The 10,506-nt window shown below is 41.1% G+C and overlaps 1 protein-coding gene across 1 annotated transcript; it reads left to right on the top strand.

Annotated features, from left to right (window-relative positions):
- The first annotated feature begins 1,612 nt into the window (after positions 1-1,612).
- LOC120952581 (tryptophan 5-hydroxylase 1) lies at positions 1,613-7,579 on the top strand. The gene is made up of 8 exons (XM_040371977.2): positions 1,613-2,664; positions 5,118-5,442; positions 5,505-5,670; positions 5,784-5,834; positions 6,137-6,418; positions 6,491-6,850; positions 6,918-7,134; positions 7,200-7,579. Exons 1-8 carry the CDS (start codon positions 2,557-2,559, stop codon positions 7,272-7,274), a joined length of 1,584 nt encoding a protein of 527 aa, XP_040227911.2. The 5' UTR covers positions 1,613-2,556; the 3' UTR covers positions 7,275-7,579.
- The last annotated feature ends 2,927 nt before the right edge of the window (positions 7,580-10,506 follow it).

Genomic DNA, 10,506 nt, shown 5'->3' with positions numbered 1-10,506 from the left:
ATAGTGAACCACATCTACACAACCCCCTGCTTGATGAATATATTCATGAATTAGCGTTTATCGCACGTCCTACGCGTTCCTCGCCACTATCGCGGAACGATCCACCAAGAAGTCGTTACATTAAGTGCATCCACTGGATACTGGACAGTGTGAACGGGCGGTGGGAAACGGGAATGGAGTTTATCTCCTGCTCCTGCCAAATCAAAGTCGTCAATCGATCTCACACCCTAAAGCCAACCTGGCGCTGACGCTGAGTAGGAAAGAAATCAGTAAAATCAACTCGCAATCTCTCAGTGCGCTTTTCCTTTTCTAAGATACCGTCCTTGGACGCTTTTTCCAATCGTCAGTCTCGAATTGCTTCCCTCTATTCAAACACCCGTACCAAAGCACCCGAAGCAGGAAGCAGAAATCCAACCTATCTGCTGGGATGGGCAAAGAACAAAACCCACAGCCCGAAACACCGCTGACTGACGGACGGGCCTTGTGCCACAGGGCAGCGGTTTTATTTTCCCAACATGCTTCTCCACTTTTCCGCTTTCGTTGCTCTGTGTGTTCCCAAACAAACTCCACACACCAACCAGAAGATTCAGTCAGCAACAAGTGGAAATGTGTGACTAGGCAGCAGTAGCAGCATTGTAACATGGTTTTCCCTTATCATCACTATCATTATCCACTGCCCGGGCTCCACACATGCTCTCGACTCTCTCCCCTGTGGTTCCTTTTTATTTTGCAAGGGAAGCGATTGAAGCGTGTCTTGTGTTTGTCTGCCTTTTCCTTTGGCGAAGTGCACGCTTGTGGTCGTTTAAGTGGTCGCTTGTGGTCGTTCCGTTCTTCAAAGCGGCCGCTTCTCCAGTGTCTTCCCTTCAAACACAGCACGGAAGCACGGAACGATAGCTGCGAAATTAACCAAAAACCAACGACCCTTACACCCATTCGGTTCGTTTGCTTCGAGGGGAAAAAAGGTCAGCAAAACACTTCTTTAGTATAAGTTAAAAGTCACCGAAGAGCAGCACAATAGTGAGAAGAAATTAATTCTACACTCCGTTCGCGGTGACGCAGATGCTGCCGGGCCGAAACTCCTCGAGAAGCTCGGCGGGACGCTTTTGTTCCCTCGCTGGGAGGACTGGACGAAAGGGAAGCAAATGTTCCTGTTCCCTTTTGGCTATCCTGCTCCATGCGTGTGTGTGAGCGTACGAGTTCTAAGAATAAATGGCGCCAAGCAATGGGGAACAAATAGTGATTTTATACAGAATGGCTGACGGTAAGTACTCGAGCCGGTAGATAAACACTCGAGGGCTCGGGAGATGAGATTCGGTTTCTTTTTTATTCCTTGTCCGTTGGTTTTACTGTTGCGGTCTTGTTGCTGGGTGGATGATTTACAATGTTGGTGCCAGTTATCCAACACCAGGGTGGGAAGGAAGAAGGAAGGGCTTTCTAATGTCTATCTAGTAGCTAGCAAACGATAGGTTCAAAGGGGTTTTAGGTAAAGAATTAGATACATTTTAGCATCCAAAGTCTGTGTTCTTCCTTCAGTTTGAATCAGTTTTAAAACCTCATAAACGCAACTTCCCTCAACTAATCAATGTCTACACGGCACAATTAATCGCCTTGGAACGTTCATTTTATTGTTTTCCACCTTAATGACAGCAATTGCAATACATCCTAACAGTTTCACTGTAAGTCGCTCAGCACTCACAAAACGTTCACACGTTGAAACGTTGATAAGTTTGTCCCAACGGTAGTGAACGATTCCATCATTCGTCATTATTTTGCCTTCGATGCCTCAATGCCTCCCTATCCTCGGCTCGTCATAATCAACCGCTCGAAGCTGCTCACCGCCCGACTCATCCACCCATCCTTTCCAGCAACAAACACAAGAACGACCAGCATAAAATCACCTCGACGATAAAGTTTAGATTATTCCTGACATTATCGTGATTCAGCCAATCGTGGTGGTGGTGGTGGTGGTACGCCGTTGGGAGTAGTGCAAAATTTTCTTAAGGACCGTCCGATGGGAAAGAACATCGAACCGGCACATCCATCGTGCACAGGATGAGGATGAGTAGAAAAAAACACACACTGTAAACGGTTAGGATATCACTTGGGAAGGGAAGCGGACGATTTTATGCTGGTTTCGTTCCGAACGTGCTCCAGAAGGAGGGAACTGGAAGGGTGTGCTGACTGAGAATGAATCGGTAAGCAAAGCTAGAATATATATGTATGTCTCTACACCACATTCCACCCTCCTGACTTGTGTGCCTACAAACAGGCCGACCCCAATCCCCACCCAATTGGGATGCTTCCTTCTGCGTAGGATGGCGGCAGAATCCTTCCACCGTTTGGGGCAGAAGGTATAAAAGCGCCACTAGTGATTGGAAAGCTCACCAGTTGATACGAGTGCGTCGTGCGTGCTGTGTCGTCGTTTTTCGCAGGGCACATTGGACACTGTTTTCTGGGATTGCTACAGTGGACATTTCTGTTTGTCAACGGGATTTGCGAAGTGCAATAAGTGTTTTCGGTTGGACTTTTTGTTCCCCCCTCAGGTGTGCAAAAACGATGAGTGGTTCCGGCAAAGGATTATTGGGATTATGGCTGTACCATAGCGGCGATCAGGAGTGGGCCGTTAAGGAGGGCAGCCCGTTACATCGGCGGAAGGAATTTGCTGTAATTATCGCTTCCTCATAAGTGTTGTATGTTGTTAAAACTGACCCAAAAACAGAGACATTTGGTGCATGTTTTGAAGACTCTTGGCGAAGCTTTCTGAAGGATTAAGTGTGCTAAAGTGTGTTGGTGTGATCTGTGATACTCTGGAGAGGAGCAATATGATCATTACTGCATGGACGGTACCTCTAGACTGTTTTTGGCTTTTTATATTTAATGATGGTTTGTGTGATTAATTCTCTATAGTTTTCATTTTATAATCTGAGTCCAAGAGAATTGTGAAAAAATTAAACAGTTAACATTTTACGGCGTTTATGCGCGACAGGTGTTTGCTAGGAAGACTTCGTAAAGGATATTGAAATGATACGATATCTACAAGAAATCGTAAATTAGTGAAGATTGACGATTATCTTTCCTCGTATGAACCTGCCTAGAAACTGGAAAATAAGTTATTGAATAAATTTATACAATTTTGCTTTAAGTCACAACCTTTTCAATTGACAAACGAGCCACCCTTCAACAGTAATTTTGTGAATAGTTTAAAATTTGACTGCTCTCTACTCTACTGTCTTATTTGATACTAATGCTCGTGAACAGTAACGAGTATTCCGACGGTAGATGAAAGCGGTGTTAGTTTGTCTGAAATGTGTTACAAAACAAGTGCAAGTGAAACAAATACAACACAAACATTTTTGTTTGTTGTGAACTGTCTAACATAATACACTAAAAACAGTTTTATATAGAGCCTACTTTTTGCTTTTTCAGCTTTTTCCAGAATTTATAAATGGAAGTCAGATAGAATATGTATTGATAAGTACATGTTATGCTGAAAGCCAATCAATAGAGGACTTGCAAGGAAAAGTTTTATATTTCTTTAATATTGTCTCTGTTAGGCCTTATAATGTAACTAACATAACGAAACCCAAATTAAATTGCAGTTAACGTTTATTAACAGTCGTTGCCGCTAAAATTTAGCCATAAGACATCAATTTTTGACAGTACGCATAATTTTTTACTCTAACGCAATCTATTTTTGTCAGTAGGTTAACATTTTTTTTACCCTTTTAGGAATCATGATAATTTTACAAGGTTTTTCAAAACAATTTTTATGACAAAATTTTATGACACTACAAAAATTACACAACAAAAACTGAGTAATTTGATTGTTTTTATGAAAAAATTCTTAAAATAATATCTTGTCTCAAGACATTGTTAACACCCGACTTTTTTTTTCTTCATGCTTCCAAAACGTATTGTTATGTTTCATATTATCTGCATGAAACTAAATACTTTAATTTAATAGTTTTAGATCATACATTTTCAAACATTATTATTAATTTTGTAAATAAAGCGATTGACTTACAGTGAAAATTGATGGCATAGAGTCAAAAGTTAGGCGCACTGTAAAAAATGAAGCCTTTGCGGCCAAAATTGTGACACGCTGTTAAAAATTAATTGAGTTAAGTTATTTTTACGCCTTGCTTGAAATTGAATGAAATTTGAAAGTGAAGCGTAAAAGTGAAATTTTGGTTTTTTGCTATATTTCATTGAATATTTATCAGAATATGACTTATTGTACATTGAAAGAAAAGATATTCAATTGATTTGATTTATTAATTCATTGTTTTATAGTCTTCATAGTTGGGAAATCGAATATCCTTTCTTTTGCTGTACGATAAGCCATATTCTGATAAAAATAATCAAAAATACCAGACAAACTCAAAATTTTCACACTCAACTTCATTTCATTTCACTTTCAAATTCACTACCGCGTGCTTTAGAGACAAAAATATGTGAGATAGAGTCAAAAGATTAGAACCAACATCTGTATACCTATTTTTTTACATTTTAAACTCAACTGTTTAGTTCTATTGTGCTACCTGGTGGATCTGTGACATTTACATTATGTGTGTGCTTCAGAACATCAAAACAATATAAGAAAATATCTTCAAACTCGCTCAACGTAACAAAAAGCTTCGCATGAGTTAATTTTATTTATTGTTAAACGATCTCTATTTGAAAAACGATTGTTCAGTGGTATGATACGAACCAGCTGTCCTATAGCAAGATCCGCAATAAATGAAATAACTTCTCATTCAAATGCTGAACTATCGTTTTCAATATCTCGACAAGTTAAAAACCACCTCAAAAGATACGATTTGCGTCTCACCCAGAATGATTGAGAGAAATTTGTGTGCACCCTGAAATATTTGCCGCGCTGTAGTAAATTATAATGCGAATTTATACGAGGACTAATTTAATGAACAACAAGCTAACTTATAGAGGAAACAACAAAAGTTAAATGAATATTTCCAGTTGCATACCTTCAGGCGCATTCAAATGCTGGCCAATTACCTTATGTATACTTACAATCAAATGTCCCACAAGTTAGTTCTTACATGAAACGTGTTCAACCGAATCTAACGACCCTATCTGTATCACCCCCAACAATGCAGAAATCGGCCGACCACAGCAATGGCAACGAGCGCAACGGATCCGACCGGACGTCGATCATCTTCACGCTGAAGAACCAAATCGGTGGTCTGGCCAGTGCGCTGCGCGTGTTCCAGGAGCTCGGCATCAACGTGCTGCACGTGGAGCTGAACAAAAGCGGCGAAATGTGCGACAGTGCGGACGTCCTGGTCGACATCGAGTGTGATGCCAACCGGCTCGAGCAGGTGCTGCGACTGCTAAAGCGCGAAGTGCAGTCGGTTAACTACGCCGCCCAGATTAGCAGCGATGGACCACCGCCAACGCCACTGTCCGCTTGTGGTAGTTTCGGTAAGCGGGTTGGACTTTTCAACACTTTTCTAGCTTAACGGTGTACGCTACTTGAACGACAGATTTCGGCGAGATGCATTGGTTCCCGCGGAAGATATCCGACCTGGACCGGGCGCAGAACGTGCTGATGTACGGCAGCGAGCTGGATGCGGACCATCCCGGGTTTAAGGATCCGGTGTACCGCAAGCGTCGAGAGCAGTTTGCGGCCATTGCCAACTCCTACAAGCAGTAAGTGTGCCGTTCGGTTGAAAGGGAGGACTTTTCCTGCCAGGTCAGACTTTTTCTAATCATGAAACTCCTGCTCTTGTTCGTATTCTTCCTTGTCCTCGGACACCAAACAGTGGCAGTCCCATCCCGAGAGTTCAGTACACACCGGAGGAAATCAAAACCTGGTAAATTAGATTTACACTTTGCCAATGACTTTGCATATCACTCCCCCTTTGCTTAAGGCATCGATCGAGGCACCGAAAAGAACACACCGGAAACTCTCAACATCCTGCCGGAAGGGACGTTAACTCCAAACGGATGATGGTGTAATCAATCCAGTGCTACGTCTAACGAGTGTCCCATTCAAACGGGTTAATTAAGTTACGCCCAAGAACTCATCTTTCCTATTAAGACGCTCTTAGGATCCTTGTGGTTGTTTTGGTGAGGTGCTAAACCTTTTTCCCTTCCCGTTTCTTTCCGTTAAAAGGGGTACGGTGTTCCGTGAGCTGCACAAGCTCTACATCAAGCACGCCGTGCCGGAGTATCTGGAGAACTGGCCCGAGCTGGTGAAGTACTGCGGCTACCGGGAGGACAATCTGCCCCAGCTGCAGGACATCAACGTGTTTCTGAAGCGCAAAACTGGCTTCCAGATCCGCCCCGTGGCCGGTTACCTCTCACCGCGCGACTTCCTGTCCGGGTTGGCGTTCCGGGTGTTCCACTGCACCCAGTACATCCGCCACTCGTCCGATCCGTTCTACACGCCCGAACCGTAAATTGAAATTTCGAATTATACAGTGTTTCTGATTGGGTGCGTGTATAATTTGAAATTTTGTATTTCCAGCGACTGTTGTCACGAGCTGCTCGGGCATATGCCGCTCCTAGCCAACTCGAGCTTTGCGCAGTTCTCGCAGGAGATTGGGCTCGCTTCGCTCGGTGCGTCCGAGGAGGATATTAACAAGCTGGCGACGCTGTACTTCTTCACGGTCGAGTTTGGGCTGTGCCGTCAGCAAGATGGCAGCTTTAAGGTGTTTGGGGCCGGGTTGCTTTCGTCGGTGGCGGAGCTGCAGCACGCAATCACCACGACGGACAAGATCAAGCGGTTCGATCCGGAGGTGACGTGCCAGGAGGAGTGCATCATCACAGCGTACCAGAACGCGTACTACTACACGGACTCGTTCGAGGAGGCGAAGGAGAAGATGAGGTGATGAAAGGGGCTTCTTCTTTTTCATTTCTTGTCTTATTAAGAGCATTTCCGTCGCTTTGTACAGGGCTTATGCGGACACCATTCAGCGCCCGTTCGGTGTGCGGTACAATCCGTACACGCAAACGGTGGAGGTGCTGAGCAATGCGAAGAAGATCACGGCCGTCGTGAGTGAGCTGCGCGGTGATCTGAGCATTGTTTCGTCCGCCCTGAAGAAGGTGTCCGCGATGGATGAAAACCTGGACGTGGAAAAGATTGAGAAGCTGCTGTCGAGCAGTTTGCATGTGAGTGTATGAAAAGCAGTCCTTCAGTGCTTTATGGTTTTAGTAAATGCTTGCTCTTTTTGAAGGTGTGCGATAAAACACTTAATTCGGAGGAACACGATGGACCCGAGCAGACTTCAAGTACACCCAATAAAGAGTAGAAACGCTCAAAGGGAACTGGAGAAGAAACGAAACATTAGTTCGTCCTGCATGCTGCAACACGTTTACACAAAATGTACAATAAAAAGACAGTGGTGAACGGTGGAAAGGTGGAGGTTGGTGGGCGAGAAGCTAGTCAGAGCGTTGCCGTAATTTGATTGCCGTCTCTTGCAAAATGATTCAAATTTCCTTAACTATACAATCAACGAATAGGCAGTGGCTGTTGGGCAACATTCAGTGAAAGAAAAGATAATCTATATGTCATAATTAGATGTGAACTGTAAAATAACTCTTAACCTTTTCTGTACAATCCAATGAATAAAATGCGTAAAGCAACAAGTTGAGATAAACGGCAATGCGGGGTTTTTGTTTCAATTGTTTGCACTCATTTTATATATCGAGAGAATAATGTCAAAAGCATGGTGCAAATTAAGTTTCTGTTTCTGTGTATTAAGAAACCTATGATTTGCTTTGTAAGATTGATTTGATTATAAAATTGGTAAAAGTAACGCTCAGCCCTCTACGTTACATTGGAGAAGCGTTACATCCTTTAAAATATTCCCAAGCAGCTTTTTTATTACAGTTTTGCGACCAACCAGTGTACATTGTGCATTAATTGCTTTAAGATGAATTGATTTCTACGAGATTAAATTTTTAAATTACAAGTAAATAACAGGTTTAATATTTTTCATTGTTGCACTTTGGTTTATGCAAAATAGTATGAAAGAAAGAAAATCCTTAAACACCCCAAAAGCTTTCAATTGGAGTATCATTTCCTATGAGTTGAAAATATAAAACATTCAAAATATTTATAAATAAATTTAATAAATGAAATATAATTATTACCTCTTCAATCTATGTTTCCGGCCATTTTAAATAAAAATTACTTTAGATGCGAGGGCTCTTTTTTAATGTGAGGTTAATGAAGTTAATAAATACTTGTATGTATCTCATTATCCTACTTTGTCAATAGCTGGGTGAATAAATAAATACTCATTTTTTATTATTAACCCTTTTTTATGTATAAAATTGTTATAATTGTAATTCTTGAAGTTGTCTTCTTGCCAACTCTGATTGCTGTTAAAAATGATAGATTAATAATAATATAATAATTTATTTCTACTCATGAATTATCAATTAGTTTTATTTTTAATAGTAATTGCTGTACTATTTTATGTTTTTTCAAGTTTTTTTCTTTTCTAATTATCATGTAAAAATAATCAATATTTAGACATGATTATCCATTAATTTGCTCATCCACAGGTTAAAACAGGCGTTCAAAAAAGTTGCTTGGGTTTGCGATAAACAGGCGATACGCGTAACACAAGCGTAACGTAGATGACTGAGCCTTACTTTTACTAATATCGTAGTAAATTTCATACAAAAAAAAATAGAAAAAGACAAAGTTTGATAATTATTGTTACGATTGTTACGTGAAACTTTCAATGCATTATACTTTCACACGACCAGTTTGATTAATGTTCATTTCCTGATCGATTTAAAGGTGAAGAAACTAAACTAAAGCATATTCGTTACCTGCAAATTTAACACTTTGCTGTAAAATTATACATGTTTACATGGAGTTCCACGCTCAGATACAAATTTCATAGGTTGATCGCATCGTGATTGGGCTTGTGCATGAAATTGAGCATAATCACTGTTCAAAAGTCTTTAATTGTTGTGATATTACAAGGTTTTCCAAGACAGTTTCGAATGTAGACATAGTTATTCGCCGCATGCAAAATGTTGTTCCACATCGATCTGACATTTCATTTCCATCAAAATAATTTTTACTTTCTACTGCATGATTTTCAACACGACTCAAGCTTGATTGAGTTTGACAGTTCTTTGTGTTGAATGTGTTGAAAATCATGTGTTGAAACTGAAATTTAATTTTGAAGCCAATACACCATTTGACAGCTGTTGAAAAACATCTAGCATACGGCGAATAACAATGTTTGCATTCGAAAAAAGTCAGTTTCCCCTGTTCCCCCAAACCCTGTATTGCCTGGCATCAAAGAGATCAGTTAAAATAGAAGTAAAAAAAAATCAAAGAACTTTTGAGCTACAGTAGTCAGAAATAATTACTTAATGAATATTGCATTTTTTTTAAATTTTAACAGTCATTTCCGTTAAATTAATGTGTATATTCAAACCTTTTTAAACTGTTCCATCAGCTGTTATACATGTCTCCACCTTGCTAGTAAGTAAGCTTTTTCGAACAGCAGAACCTTTTCTAAAGAAAAGCATGCATCTACTCGAATATTTTCTAAATGCAGGGAGCTTTTGCGCGCAAAGCTTTCGTTTGTTGTTCATTTCAATTTCAACATTCGAGCAGTTGTCGGCGGAGGTTGATTGAGGTTGTTGTTGTCGGTGCAGGTTTAACAGCCGTGAGATGGGAAAATGTAATGCAAATACAATATCAGTTGATGCTATCATAACACTAAAATCTATTTTTCAGTGTTTCAAAACCAACAATAATATAAGTTCACATACCAATTAAGAAGCATGAAATATATAATAACTTATAATAATATATAATAACAGATTGCTTCAATAACTCTCATGCTACGGCAAGGCACAGGCTATTGAAGATTGATTTTGGGATATTGAAGACATGATGTGTCATCGAGCGAGCTCAATTGAATCAAGAACTGTAGTCACTTCCTAACCTATGGTCAGTAGGTCAGGCAAAGTCTTCCATCCGACAAATCTTCCAGCCAGAGATCCTGTTTCCTAACCACTTTTATCCGTCAATAAGGCAACAACATTACCCTCAACTCGATTCGTTCTTCCAAAAAGGGGTTTCACAAAAACAAGAGGGACACAGAACGCTTATCATCCCCACCCCCCTGGCCGTACTTGTACCGTGAGCTCTACCACTCACCGAGTGCCCATTCGGCGCTTACCCAACCCTCCAACCAAGCTCTGCCGGCGTACGGCCAACAGCAGACACTCCCTACCGTTTCTGCACTGCACTGACCAGATGGTACTGGCTGGCGCTGCTGACTCTCTCTACCCCTGCCAACGAGGAGAGGGTAACATGAGTTTCGCCTGCACCTTGTACACCCTTTTCGGGAAAAAAAACGCCAAACGTTCGAGGACGTCGACGGTGATCTCAATTAGAAACTCATGAAAACAAAACAACAACAACGATGTTAAAAAAAAAACCCATGCACCACGCGGATGAACAGGGCGCGACAAGGACAGGATGATGCAAGCAAAAAATTCGTA

Source organism: Anopheles coluzzii, chromosome 2, assembly GCF_943734685.1.
Source record: "Anopheles coluzzii chromosome 2, AcolN3, whole genome shotgun sequence".
Taxonomy (NCBI): Eukaryota; Metazoa; Arthropoda; class Insecta; order Diptera; family Culicidae; genus Anopheles; species Anopheles coluzzii.
This window is presented reverse-complemented; position numbering and strand designations above follow the sequence as displayed.

Bases quoted from the DNA above. Each gene is read 5' to 3' on its own strand.
- LOC120952581 (XM_040371977.2), top strand. From the start codon at position 2,557: ATGAGTGGTTCCGGCAAAGGATTATTGGGATTATGGCTGTACCATAGC. The intron at 6,419-6,490 runs GTAAATTGAAAT...TTGTATTTCCAG, and splicing joins CCGTTCTACACGCCCGAACC to CGACTGTTGTCACGAGCTGC. The intron at 7,135-7,199 runs GTGAGTGTATGA...CTCTTTTTGAAG, and splicing joins TGCTGTCGAGCAGTTTGCAT to GTGTGCGATAAAACACTTAA.